Source organism: Convolutriloba macropyga, unplaced genomic scaffold, assembly GCF_964194025.1.
Source record: "Convolutriloba macropyga unplaced genomic scaffold, txConMacr16.3 SCAFFOLD_90, whole genome shotgun sequence".
NCBI classification, from domain to species: domain Eukaryota; kingdom Metazoa; phylum Xenacoelomorpha; order Acoela; family Convolutidae; genus Convolutriloba; species Convolutriloba macropyga.
The window spans coordinates 33,035-48,380 of NW_027450859.1; the positions used below are offsets into that span (position 1 = coordinate 33,035).

Here is a 15,346-nt window from a genome sequence, read left to right on the forward strand (position 1 = left end):
CGCTTAAGTCAAAACGGTCAAGCGAAAAACAAAAGTTTACGATACTTGCCTCAACTTCCTCTGAGAGCAACTGAAATAGTCGAGAATCGATATGTTGGCAAGGAACATTCTAAGGCCAAAGATGACGAAATTCGAGCGAATTTTACTTCAACCTCATCAGCGATGTCCAAACTAATAAACATTCAATTTGATAGTCTACGAGCGGTTAAATATTTCCGAGGAAAAGATTGAGACAAACGTGGAACCAATAACGCAATTAGAAAAGCTTAAGGGATTACTTTCGGCGGAAAAATTGAACAACTTGATTGTTTTTTTTTGAAAAAACATTTTCAGCCCGTTTATTAGTTTCATAATCCCTAGTCTGAATTACCTCGTGTGCCCACTGCCGGTCTCCAGCCTGGGTAACGAAGAAGTAAGGAAAATGAAACAGAAAACCACAGAATTCTTCACAAAAAGAAATCCGGGTGTCTCTCAAAATTTTAAACTTTCGAAAAGCTACAGATAACAACACAATTTTTTTAAAAAAAAGTCATATTGATCAGAAAAAAAGTTCGAGAGATGATTAGATATTTTTCGTTGATCATCGTGAGATCTAGATTTACGCGTATTTGCACAGCTTTCATACCAGTTACCTTTTATTGGCCAAAACTGGGTTGGGGTTTCATAGTCTGAAACACAATCTCTGTTTAAGTTACTGATATACGATTAGCGACCTCCTCAAATAGTTCGATCGTAGTTGTCGGCTGCGGATGCGAGCGCGAGATAGCCCAGTAATAGCAGCCCCGTCCCCAATAGATCACTGAAGGCGGTCAGGTAGGGAATACTGCAATTGTCCGGGTCGTCTCCCAGCTTCCAAATCACGTGAACAACCCAATCAGCCACAATCAACAATATTAACACCTGAAAGCAATAGATAATTATCATCGTCAAGATAGCCAACTCGATATCGTAGAGTGAAGCTGTCTTAATGCGTTAACTCCCGGTCCCTGACCAGAAGCACTGCCAACTGGGCTATCAGTCCCTACTTTTTGCTATGCTGAAATCGATTTTATTTTAGCAACAAGCTTTACTTCGAAGTGAGAGCAATAGAGATCACTCAAAAATGAAGAACGAAAGCGTGAAAAATTCAATTGAGAAGTCAAAGAATGTTCTAGAAGAAAAGCTCAAAATGGTCCAGCGAAAAATTTGCATTCAAAAGACCAACACGTTTACATTAATTGCTATGAAGTTCGTTCAAGAGCAATTAAAAGCTTCTCATCTATCCAAAATTTTAAGTTGCTGAAATTTTTAATCCAAAACAAAGAAGTTCATAACCTCTGGAGCGGACTAACGTTTGAAATTGAACATAAGCTAGTATAGATGAAAAAAGACAATTTTTAATCAACTTCTGAACCCTTAGAAAAAGATTAGGATCTATTCTGTTTTGCCCCCCACCAGCTTAGTGGGCTTATATCTTTTACGCCCCCCAGGTGCACGTGCTAATTTTTTTACATAATAACGTGCTATATAACAGCATATAATTTGTAACTGGTGGGGGGGGGGGGGCGTAAAAAACACTGGAGGGGGGCAGAGTAGATCCAAAAATTACTTTACGTTGCATCAAAACATAGTTCACGATTTAGGGTGTCATAGATCTCTTATCTGTTTTGATTTCAGCTGGACGGACTGCAAGACGTCCAAGGAGCGTCTGATTGCAAAATAGAGGCAATTATTTGAGAAGTTCGAACATCGATGAGGCATGCACCGCAAACATAATTGGATATCAGAATTATAACCTATTGAAGAATTTCCTGCCAGACGATAGCTGACTACACTAAAACCTGCACGCCTTAAAGCAGCTAACATTTTCGCTCATAATACCGATTTGGAATGATTAAAAATTGCCAAACTTAAATCAAATCAGGAAATGAGGAGGCTATGAAAAAATGGGTAATTTCCTATTTAATTGTCCGAAAGGTTTCTTCATTACTTCTGCTAATGAAAACATTTTCATAAAAGAAGGCTCATATTATTCTGAGCGCGGCACAGAATTTTCCTGCATACGTATTTAACAACAAAGAGCGCATCATAAAACTAGGCTCCCGAAACCTAACTCTAAGTGCGTTTCAGTACTGGGCCAGTATAAATGCAATTCCTCGTCATAACTGAATCATAGACTGATTTATGTCGCTTTTTTGACTTGTCAGACTTGTGTTCAGTCTGATTTTACAATGGTCAGACTTGGGCCAAGTCTTCAGCGCCGTTAATATACGCTTGAAAGAAGCAAAGTTCAAGCGAGTAAAATATATTACTTGGGAGACTTGCATTTACAACTGCCCAGTACTGATTTACACTTGGAGTTCGATACGGGCTATTACAAAAACCTTGTTTAATCGGGGGGAGGGGTAGAAAAGGGGGTGCGTTAGGGGGGTTAGAAGGTGTCAGGAGATGTGAAATCAGGGGGAAGGGTTTTTAGGTTGCTCAGACTGCCAAAAATGTCCTTCTCATCACCCTTAATGACTTCCGAGAGCGTTTGGTGAATTGTACACTTGGAGACTAATAACGTTTTATGAGCGCAAAATAATTGCTAAAAACTTTGTTTGAGACCACTACTTCGAACCGATGATACCTCTCCTTTGCTTGCTTATTGTTATATCCTTTATAAGGTGCTATGTCAGTGCCATGACATTGCTAAACTAATAGCGGATTGAAATTTCGGGGAATTGCTTTTCTAATAAAAGCTTTTGCTAGGCAATATTTCGAGTTGGCGCCGGTAAAAAAATGAAAAAAAAAACGAAATTCTTAGGCAAGTTTCATTGAACAGCTGAATTCGAGTCAGCAGGGACAAGACAGTGAGATCAGTATATCATTGAAATTCTATAAATAATTTTGAGAAATATCTTTCAACCAATCAAATATCTGCATCTTTATATAGCCTACCAATACAAATTAATTGAGGCTTTGCGCACTGGGACACAATGATGGCCGAGTACTAAAACTTAGCTGAAGCTGGCGGAACTACGGCTCGCAAAATTTTAGACTAATCTCGGATTTCTTGGGTAAATTTACTCGATTTTGTCAATATATTCCACGACCATGTTTTGAGATTAGGGCTATGAGCGTGTATGGAAATTGTTTGCACTGAGCAAAGTTAGTTCAGATTGCTTCGAGTTCGGTTATTTACGTCACCAGTATCCATGATGCGTGTTTTTTTTTGGGGGGGGGGGGGGGCTAGGGTGACGAATAGTGACAAAATATTTTGTCACTGATTTCCACGCTATAAGAATTTCATTTCCACGTGTCATCTTTGAATGCGGTTTCAGAATCTAATAACTAAGAGTGTCAATTAGAGCAAAATGAAAGACAGCCTAATCAATGATTAATTTCAGAAATGTCCCTCTCGATATCAACTGTGGATTAAGAAGATAATAAGCAGTTTAGCAATTAGCCATATCATTGTCCACAAACACAATGCAACCTTTGAATCGAGTCTGAATTAATTACTGATGAACATCGGGCTAGTGACAAAATTGATGCATTTTCTACAATATAATGCCACGATTTGAGCAACTAATTTTCAACGCGAAAAATCGGCTACGCAAAATTTTTAAAAATGTGACGAAATATTGTCTCTCGTTTTCATAAAACGTCAAATTGTCGGACACTGGCCACATAATGATGCGCTTCAGTTTATTTTTAAGCGCATAAAAAGTTTATTATGGACTGTTAAGCTGATATGCACTGAGTATTAAGACGTATTAAGACTAATACTGGTACGTTTCATTAGACTGTTGGTAGTAACAAAAAGCGCTTGCGGATCTATTCTGCTTTCAACCCCCCCCCCCCCCCCCCCAACTTAGTGAGCTTATATCTTTTGACCCCCCCCCCCCCCCCCCAAGGCGCGCATGTGCTATTTTTTTTATTTTTTTACATAGTAACGTGTTTTATAACAACATAGAATTTGTAACTGGGGGCGTAAAAAACACTAGGTGGGGGGGGGGGGGGTTGAGGGGCAGAACAGAATAGATCCGCGCTTGCAACTACGAAGACCAAGATAACTCTGCATATTGGTACCTGAAGAAATGATACGAAGCAGAAGATGGCGTAAAAGAGCACTGGTAGGTTGAGAGAAGACACTTTGGTCTGCAGAGCCACAAACAGAAGATCACCAGGCACTACTAAAGCCAGCAGAACCACCGCACTTTTGTAATGTGGATTGGAGTTGCAGTTAAAAGTCGTCAGTAGCCGCCTGTTCACCTGTTAATTCAAAACAAACTGACAAATGTCGGAAGAATTGCTCTCGAACGACAGGCAGGTGGGAAACCATTTTACCCCGCCGAGTTTCGAACCATCACCCTCCCGTTCCATAACCATATGCACTGTCCACTCAGATATCAGGCCCTTCTTTTATCTATGCTGCAACCGATTTTATATTAGCAACAAGCTTTACTTCGGAGTGCGAGCAATAGAGATTACTCAAAATGAAGAACGAACGCGTGAAAAAGTCACTTGAGAAGTCAACAAATTTACGGTCAAAGCGCAAAAACGGTCAGGCGAAAATTTTGCATTAAAAAAGACCAACACGCTTACAATAATTGCTATAAACTTCGTTCAAGAGCAATTAATAAACATAACCGACTAACGCCGAGCGAATTGCTCTCAAATGACCGGCAAGCGGTTGCCTTCGTCAGCAGCTAGCCACGCTTTAGTGACTACCTCTTTATCGCGTTTCTGAAGACGAAAGTCAAATGGGTCAGACGAACGAACTGCCAAGAGAAAAATTGCATAAAAGAGACAAACAGGATTAATATATTTGCTACAAATTGCATTTGACGGCAATTAGCAATTATTTCCTAAAAAGAGACTGTTAGGTCATATATGATTAAAAAAACAATTCTACTATAACTCATTATTAATGAGGATCAGAGATGATGACATTACGCCACATAGCAGCAGCTGAAGTGCGGCATAAACAAAGAGAGAGAGAGAGAGAGAGAGAGAGAGAGAGAGAGAGAGAGACAGATAGAGAGACAAAACGGGAGCGAGAAAGAGAACGAAAAAACCCTAAACGACAGAGAGAGAGAGAAAGAGAGACAAGAATATTTTTCATGAGGGGATTCGACTCTGCAACTTCTAATTTTCTAGCCTTGTTAGTAAATAAATCATATAAAAAAACTGAAAAAGGCAAATTTCAAAATAGAAGTTTTCAACTTCACAGTACAAAAAAAAATTTAAAACAATGTTTGTGTCGATAGTTCTGTCAAGTAACCCATCGCCAAGACCTGAAGAGTTTCGTTGGCCAGTAATAGTCGTCAAACTCAGAAAAGGACAAAATAATAAAATTTTGGAAAAAATTGCAAATTTGAACAAAATCTTGCTTAAACTTAAGAGATTAAAATCTTAACAACCATCTCATTGTCTCAAGAGACTGTTCGGTATCCCTGTTTTTTTAAGCCTGAAACAGTTTCACAGGCTCATAAAGATCCACACTTGGAACATAAAAATTTTCCAAAAAAATTGAAGATTTATCCCAAAATGACAAAAACTGGAGTCATAAAAAAAGTTGATCACCATCCCATTAACTATACAGCAGCCTATTACCAAATCTTGGAGCAGGTCCCAGGGCCTATGCTGCTGGAAAATATTAAAAAACATAAAAAAATTGCAAATACTTTAAAAAAATTGCTGAAATTCTTGAAATTAAAATCTTGAAGAACATTCCATTACATCTATAAACTATGCAGTAACAAACTATCAAACCCTAGAGGACGTTCCGTGGCTCTTGAGGCTAGAAATTGTGATATTAAAAAGTTAAAAAGTAATCCATGGCCAACACAAATTATCCAGCAACTTATTATCAATCCCTAACGGAGTTTTCCTGCCTGAATAATGATATATATAACACAGAAATTGAACAGTAACCTATTTTCAAACCACAAAAGAGGTTCTTTGGCTCTTGAGGCCGAAAAAAAACTAAAAAAAATGACAAAAATTTTCAAAAAAACTTGAAGAAAGCAGTTTTATCAAAAAATTGCTAAAATTTGTGACATTAAAAAGTTGAAAAACTATTCCTTGGTCAATAAAAATTTGTCAGTAAATTACTATTAAACCCCTTAGGATGTTTTCTGGCCCCTGGGACTGGAAAGACCTCAATAAAGAAAAAAGTCAAAAAATTTGAAATTGCACGTTTTGTCACAAAAATGCTAAAATTCGTGATGTTAAAATGTTGAAACCATTTCATTACCACTATAAACTATAGAGTAGCTTATTATTAAAACATAAAGGAGGTTCCTTGGCACCTAGGGCTGATAAACATAAAAAAATTTTCAAAGAAATTGAAAAAAATTGCAAAATAGTATAGATTTGCGTTTTTAGCAGGCGGTTGTTCGTCAGTAGCTAGCCACGGGGGAGGAGATTGCACCGGGGGCTGATGGGGGAGGGTGGGGCAACAGTGGGGTGGGGGCAACAGCGCGGTGGGAGGGGTTGGGGACAATAGTGGGGGGGTCAGCAGTGGGGGTGTCTTCAACCTCTAAGAACCGCCCTTCACACCATAAGTATAAGTCTCCAAGACAGTTTGAGCTGAAACAGAGCTGAAAGGCTCTAAGAGCACTTAATGCCCGCTGGGCGCTACCTGTTTATCCCGTTTTTGAGGACGAAAAGTCAAAAGCGTCAGACGAAAAATCGTTCAAGCGAAAAATCGCATTAGAAAAAGACCGACATGACTAATATAATTGCTACAAACTTCGTTTGAGAGCAATTAATAATAAATACGACTTCAAATTACAGTAGTAACTCAATGAGGGAAAAATCGGGAAACTTATTCTTGGTAGTGTAATAATTGTCCATCAAACAAAAATTGTAAGCTCTCAAACACACCACAGCTGACGTGCATTGGCGAAATTTCTCTCAAATGTTACCAAGGCAGTACGTCACAAATAAAACCTCGGGACAGTGTATCAAAGCACAAAATGTGTCTGAAATCGCCAATCAACAGAATTCTATTTGATCCTAGTTTCAAAATTCTGCAGCACTGATTATATTGATGACCAGTCGGATTGTCAAATTCGTTTCAGACTTTATGCTTTTTTGGCAAACTGAGTCGTTTTCTTAAATATCAACACATAATGGGGTTTTTGAAAGGGGAGGGGTCAAACTCTAGGAACCACCCTTCACATCATAGGAATTTATAATGTTAAACCATATTTCATTTGATGTCAAATGATGATGTCTATGGATCGATCCCTCAACCTGCAGGTATCTAACAAAAAGCATAGCACTAGCAAAAACGCCAACCAGCTAATAAAAAATTCAGACTTACTTGAGACCAAGTCTGTTCTGCATCCTCACAACTTGTACTCTCACTTTTGTGACCATTCCCTGAATCATCACTACTCTCATTACTCAGAGTCTTGTAGTGCATAGAGTTACCCCTGGAGTTGTGTGCATGAAGGTAAGTGCATATTCTGGATGCCTGGATGGCTACCAAGTTTCCACCGATGCCACAGATGACTGGACTGAAGGCTGCAAACGTTTTGAAGCCCTTTTGAGCTTTGTCCAGAATGAGACCACCCATTGAGCTGATGACCATAGCTAGAAGCAAACAAAAAATACGGTTAACTGAGCACAAACTAGTAATAACAGCTGAAAAAAGAACAGACTCTCAATGTTTATTAAAAATTGAATATCGGCAAATATTAGCTCCCACTAATCTCGTAAAGTTATTACAAAAACTATACTAAATTTACTATACTATACTAAAACCTGTACAAAAATTATCAAACTTAAGAAAACCTTTTAATGGGTATTCAACATTTGAGCTATTAACATTTCTTTCATCCCCCCAACAACAATTGGTTATTCGTAAAAAGTAAACATAGCTGGCAAATTTCCAGAAAATAGCCGCTGTTGACACGCTTGACGCACATTGGGAACAAACAAAGAAAAAAAATTAAGAGACAAAAATTGACAGAATTTTTCTAAGTGTCAGAGTGTTCTTATTTGGTGTGTAAACCCTGCATAATTGGTTAAATTTTACAATTACACTTCATTCAACTTCTAAACTGAAGGATATTAAGTATAATACTAATGCCAGCTAGCAAACGCTTTAATGAATTTTGATAACCTAAAGCATTATGACTTAATATCCGGGCTTCACATGTTTATCCCGTTTCTTTTGATTCTGCTCTTTTGACTTTGATCGTATTCACTAACTACATTACGTAATTCAATACGTGACAGAATTTAAACCCATTCAATTTAAACTGTGAGTGAAGTAAGTCAGAAGTCATAGTGAAAATAGTGACTTCTGTAAAACGAAAAACGTAATCAAAAGGAAAAGCGAATTAAAATAAAACATAGTCGGAAGACTTCCGGAAACGACTCGGAGTAGGAAATTGACTACCCTAACAAGCGTGATGAACCTCCTAATTGATTATTTGAATCATTTGAAACAATATCAGGCAAATTAGCAATGTAATATTCGCTGACAACTGATAAAGAAACTGATAAAAATTTTATGACGAATTGCGGCTCCAAAACAACTACTGACAAAAACTCTTTGAAAAAGTTAGTTCACAATCAATAAACGACTGCAATTAACAGAAAAAACAACACATTAGATCATATAGAAAAAACCGAGGAAAGGAAAAAAATGAAGGACAATGTAGAAAAAACATTTTTTCGAAAAAAAAATTTTGAACAAAATTATCCACAAATGCTATTTCCCATCAATTATTTGGCAAATAAATTTTATCACTACTTCTGTTCAGGGACTTAACCAACAGCTGATAAAAACTTACTAAAACACAAAAAAATGCAAAGAAAGAAAAAATATCCCGAAAAAAACTTTAAAAAAATGTATTGTCTATGTCAGTGATAAGTGCCCTCTCTGGCCTTCAAAGGCATCTTTTAGGAGAAAAACCTACAAAAATGGCTCCAAACTTTAGAAAACTTTAGCGATAAACTTAAAATGAGCAAAAACATTCAAAAAATTAAAAAAAACAGACACAAACGGTCAAAAATTGATTAAATTTACTCAATTATCTTTCAAAAAACAACGAAAAATCAGAAACAATTATATCGCCAGCTAACCAAAACCACCAAAAAAGTTAATTTGAACCACAGAACTCCCCAAACGCTAGAACAAATTGAACAAGAATACAAAAGCTGCTAAAAAAGCTTACAACATGGCAAAAATAACTCAAAAGTGAATCTATAACATCATTTTTTGATTCGGATAGTCAAAAAAGCATTCAGACGCACTATTACAAGTTTGGGTAAAAAAGTAAAACATATTTGACCGAAAAAGTTAGAGTTTAAACTAAAAAAACTGCTCTGAAAATGCCTCACGTGATCAAAAAATTTCGCTCGCTTAACGAATTTTTTTCACACCTACTTTTTTCGCTCTCTCTCAAAAATATAGCTAGAACAGAAAACCACTATCTCTTCTCTGTGCTCTTCAGAAATTTGACCTAAGCACTTTGTTTTCACGCATTTCACTTCCTGTTTAATCAAATACACTCCAAAAAAATTACCGGTCAAAAAAGAAGCTCCACCAATACTCCTCTTCTAATCGTCAAAAGGAGAGCGCCTAAATAACAGCCGTGAGAGGCTAACGGCGGCTATTGAACAATATGAAAGGAAAAATACGAAAAAAAATTCCAGAGGTCATATTAACACCGCGTGCTTGCTTCACCTGAAATGATAGGAACCCAGCTTTGTTTGATGACGTCACTGACTGAGGGGTTTCGATGACAGAGATGCATCCAAAGAGGGATAATGGCCACGATGAACAGAATGAAGCCAATCTGGACGTAGAATAGCTCCTCGATTGTCTCGTGGAAGAAGGAGGCCACGAATGCCAGAATGGAGATAGTGATGAGGTCACCCAGACTGGCTGCTACAGGAGTCGCAATGTTGTCCGGATTCAGATTCAGTTTGCGAGACATACACACCACTGCGATCATCAAAATACCTGAAAAGTGTTAAAATCGTCAAAGTAAACAAAATATTTAGTAGCATAATTTTTAGAAAGTATTATGCAGGGTTTTCATATCAAATTTCGGGTCTTTCCCATTATAGACCCCCTCATGAAAATATAGCCCCCTATTATGGTATATTTACCATGATTGGGGGAGGGGGTCTATAGGTTATCTGACCACTAAGTTGGGGGGGGGGGGGGCTGTAATGGGAAAGACCCCAAATTTCAGAGCATGCCAAAAAGATTCTGAACTCAAGTTCTCTTTTTCATCAAACAGCGTTCCAAGAGTTCTCATGTTCTGAAGTGATATGATAATAAAGTAGAATTTCAGTGACAAGTAATAACCTTAACCGACCAACGTCGCACGAATTCCCAAATGACTGTAGAACGACAAGCGGATGCTTGATTTAATTGCAACATGCTTCAGCCAGCTACGCAATATAGATCAAGCAAAACGAACAAAATCAAGAGTTGAAAAAGTCAGTTAAAAAGTAAACTTGCTCAGGCGAACATTTAGGAATAAAACGGTCATGCAAAAAATTTTGGAAACACGACAACAATTGTTACAAATTTCGTTCGGGAGCAACTAATAAACATTTGAAACCTTGTTGCTTACTTAGTGTGATGTTGACGAGGATTGAGGTGATGACGGAGGAAGAGCAAAGCACGACAGCATTGTGCATTTGTAAAAAGTGCATGCTTTGAACCAAAGCCAACACGTACGCTATCACAGCCGCCAATAGACCCACGACTGTCGACTGTAGCTAGAACAACCAAACATACAGATATGAATGCTCAGAGTATTGACCAAGTTTTCAATGTAAGATTTGTTGATTTGCTCATGTTACACGGACGATGGCCATACTTCAGCGTCCCGTAAAGTTTGATATAAAACCATCTCAACCGAGCATGAGATCACATTATCCCTTCAATTCCAAAAATTTTTTAAAAAAAACGCTTGAATGGTAAGAATTGAGACACCCCCGGAACCATGCGACTTTTGGAAAAATTTCTAAGACGAACAAATAGAAACACTACGGAAAATATAGAACGAAATAGTTCACTGGAAACCAATTTTTTTACCATTAGAAAAATAAAGTAGGCTTCAAAATTGCAGATGTTATGAACATCATTCTCAGCAGGACGCATGACGATGGGCCTCAGACTGAATGCGCTATGATTTTCACAATGATAATGCCGCATTTACTTCTCGCAAGATTCAAAAGTGAAAATAATGCTTCAATAACAAAAACTTTGTCTAGAAGGCTCGATCTGTGGATCAGGTGCAAATTCGACGACCTTTTTATTGAGGCCAAAGCACTTCAGGAACGCTTAAGGAAATTAAATAGAAAACGAGAAGTGGATGAATTTAAAGCCTTTGACAAACAAATGGAGTCTGATAAGATATCGAATGCTGTACGATGTCTCTCAGACGATGCAAAGGGCGGTGTGCTATCCGATAAAGTGACTATCAAAGGAAACAACTGCACCGTAATCGATCTTCTACAAGAAAAGCATCCATGTAGTCAGAAAGCTGATCTTAAATACGTAGTAACTGACCTGAAAAATCGGGATTTGCCGTTCCATCCTTCTATTTTTGAAAAATGATTGGCTCTAAAATAAAACGCGCCGCAATTGAAACGAATGGCAGTCCGGTCTTGATGCAGGCGAATGGAGACGACTTTTGACCATCATACAAATCTTCCTCCATCGATCTTTGCAAAACAGTGTCCAAACTTGCAATCAGAATTGCCACCGAAGAATTAAATTTCTTGAATTCTTATAACGCTTGTCGTCTGATTGCACTAAATAAGTGCCCTGGGGTTCGACCAATTGGCATTGGCGAGGTCTTAAGACGAATTATAAGTAGGAGTATAGTGAAGTAAGTTAAACGAGATCTCCAATTACTTGGGGGAAACGTAGAGATGTGCCTTGGACAACAGAGTGGCATCGAACATGCTATCCATGCACTCCGGCGGCGCTTTCTTGACAATCGTACTGAAGGGATCCTACCGATTGATGCCAGGAACGCGTTTAATGGCTTGAATCGAGATCTGGCGCTCACAAAAATGGTGGTGCTATAATGGAAAAGACCCAAATTAACTCTGGAATAAAATTTTAAGTGTCAAGTAATATAAAATAAAAATGCTATTTGTTGCTATTTGGAATCAAAACTTAAATGTTCCAAAGGCCATCAATCATATAAAAAAACAATTGTAAAGCCTCCAATATTTCTTACCACTCGAGTAAGTTTAAGCTGTATTGGAACCTGCTTTATCAACTATTTGAATGTTGCCGATCATTTTTTGCACCTTCATTTTTTGATTGCTTTTCTTCTGTAACAAATTTTTGCTGGCGCTCAGGTCTGGTGGTCACGGATACTTTGAGCTGGAATGCAAACTGTGAAAGAAGAACGACAAAAGCAATCAAGGCCTCCAACTCATGAATCAAGGCCTTCAACTGCATGTCGTTTAGTAGCTTGAATAGAGATCTGGCTCTAGAAAACATCAGAAACTCTTATAAGACACCATCAGACCTTTTCCTTCATTAAAGAGTAATCAAATTGCAAGAAGGAACAATACAAGGTGATCCAATAGACATGGCAATGTACGGAGTTGCTACACTTCCTCTCATCGACACGCTCGAAGATCAAACATTGACTCAAAAATGGTACGCAGATGACGGTAATATGGCCGGTAGCCTTGAATCACGGCGAATCGTGCTATATAAGCTCTATGAACATGGAGGTGCATTCGGTTATAATGTGATCAAATGTCATCTTATTACAAAACCTGAGTTTGTTGAGAAGACCAACAAAGTTTTTTCGGGATTAGATGTTGATGTTAATGAAGGTGATCGAGTTCTGGGTTCAGTTATTGGTTCTGATAAAAGCTATAACAATTTTCTGACAGAAAAGTCAGTGAACTACTCTAACAAGCTTGAGAAGCTCGCCAAACATAGTAAGGTGTCCCCTCAGAATGTGTACAAATCATTTACAAACGGATTGCAACACAAATTGATTTTTATTGCTAGGACTACTCCAAACACAGACAGTCTGCTGAGGGAAGCCGAAAAAATAAATGATAAAAATTTTATACCTTCAATGTTGAATCATCCCTCTTACAATGACAGATACCGGAAGGTTTTCTCTCTTCCTCTTAAAGAAGGTGGGCTAAGCATTCTTCTTCCTGGAGACAGGGCAAACGAATATGAAAGATCTATTCAGATTTGTGAGCCGTTACAGAATCATAACGCTATAGATGTTTCATCAGGAAAAAATCCTTCAGAAAATCAGAAAAAAATACAGGAACAAGCTCGAGCGAAAAAAGTTGGCAATCAAAGATCTCATCAATGATAAAGAAGCATATTCTCTAGACTTGACTATGGAATAAGGAGCATCATGCTGGCTAAACGCACTTCCATTGAAAAGATACCATTTTGATTTGACCAAGGGAGAGTTTTGAGATGGAATTGCTCTTAGATATGGATGGGATCCCGTAAAATTGCCATAAAGATGCGCAAGTGGAGGAAACTTTAATGTAGCGCATGCTCATCATTGTCCAAAAGGTGGCTATAGGCACATAAGACACAATGACATCCGTGACTCTTTTGCCAACCTGCTCAATGACGTCTGCGATGATGTCGAAGTAGAGCCCTGTCTAGAGTACTTGCAAGGGGAACATTCGCAAGTAGAACTACCTCTATTGATGACGACGCTCGACTAGATATCAAAGCTAATGGTTTCTTCGATTCAAGCTTCAGCAGAAAGTTCTTTTGATGTGAAAGTGTTTAATCCGTATGCGAAGAGTTGCCCAAGAAGCATATCCGATTCCTACAAATATCACGAGTCCATCAAGAAGATGAAATACGAACAAAAGATAATCGATTTCGAGAAAGCCACATTCTGTCCGTTAATCTGATTTTCTTGTGTACAGGAGGAGCTGGTCCGTCAGCATCAAAAGGCATACAGAGATTAGCTTCCAGAATCCGCGATAAGAAAGAAGATTCATATTCGGACGTGATCACGTATATATGGACAAAGTTAAGTTTCGCTCTTTTGCTTAACTCCATACTCTGCCTCCGTAGCGCGCGCTCCCTGCGCCGGCTTCCTGCAGTAGAAGCGTCAATAGGAACCATTGTAGAGCAATGGAGGCTGTAGTGCTAAATGCTCTATATTTTTTCTAATCTTGATTCAAAATCACGACACATTATACTTTAACTGCTATTTACCATATCTATTTTGTTTATAATTCTGATGCTTTATTTTCTTTATCTCTTGCATCTGATGCTTCAATTTTTGACTACTGTCAGAATTTATAAACACACATAGGAGTTGACTTGCAGCCCCTGAGTTGACCGACTACCCTTTTAGGGGAGGGGCTTTCTCTTAATTGACCCTTTTTTGAATGGTAAGAATTTTAACCGTATAAAAATGGGAAAAAACGGTATAACAATTCACGCACAAAACTTTTCATTGCCAAAAAATGCTGAACAAAAGCCAAGCACACACGAAAAAAAAACGAACCAACGACGCACGAGAAATCATTTCATGGCCAGACAAAATTTGCGTCCTTAAAAAAAAACAAAAGACCATTAAAAATTCATAAAATACGAACTAACGCTTTTGTAATTCATTAACTCGACAATTGAAAAATCAGTTTAAATTATAACATAAAATAAACTAAGAAAAACAATAGAAGGGAAAGCAAGAAAAATGTTCTTTTTTCTTTAAAGTGTTCCAGATTATAAGAGTTGCTAAATTGCAAACGCACGTGTTGCAAATCCCAGCAAATTATATTAAAAGTCAAAGTGTGCTGTCAAGTCGTTGCGATAGGTTATCTTACAATTGCTGTTGTTTTAAGAGAAACTTAAGTCAAGCGTGAAAAGGTCACTCGAAATGTAAAATAGAAAAAATGTTTCAGAACAAAACGGTCAAGCACAAATTTTTCATAAAAAGACTCCCATGTTTACAATAATTGCTTCAAAATAAATTTATCGAGAGAAATTAAAAATACTATAAAATGCAGAAATTACTTTTAAAAAATCGACAACAACCTTTCGGAAGCAAATGGTGTCCAAACAAACCAACTATTAGCTGCAAAACAAAGAAATTAAATGCATCAAAAGGTGTCGCAATAGAAGTGCTTGTGAAATCGGCTATTATTGTAACTAAGCAAACAGACGACAGAGGGGGTAACAACTAATGTCAAAACTAAAAAAAAACATGTCTTTTTAAACACAGAGCGGAATTTGTTTTAAAATTAACAAAAAACGAAAATAATAGGCTACCTTTTGCCGTTTTAAAAACTCAATGGAAACTGACATTAAAGCGACCAAATGCCAGTACGCCAACAACATGAATTGCGGGCAAAACATGACTTCAAAGTT

The 15,346-nt window shown here is 37.7% G+C and overlaps 1 protein-coding gene across 1 annotated transcript in view; it reads right to left on the bottom strand.

Annotated features, from left to right (window-relative positions):
- Positions 1-361: 361 nt before the first annotated feature.
- Positions 362-15,346, bottom strand: part of LOC142356223 (solute carrier family 41 member 1-like) — a 26,844-nt gene continuing 11,859 nt past the window's right edge. Inside the window, exons 3-7 of the mRNA XM_075408177.1 lie at positions 10,575-10,722; positions 9,674-9,952; positions 7,298-7,569; positions 4,054-4,236; positions 362-900 (exon numbers count right to left, since the gene is read on the bottom strand). Coding sequence (XP_075264292.1) covers positions 718-900; positions 4,054-4,236; positions 7,298-7,569; positions 9,674-9,952; positions 10,575-10,722 — 1,065 coding nt within the window. The 3' untranslated portion in view covers positions 362-717. The remainder of the gene's footprint in view (positions 901-4,053; positions 4,237-7,297; positions 7,570-9,673; positions 9,953-10,574; positions 10,723-15,346) is intronic.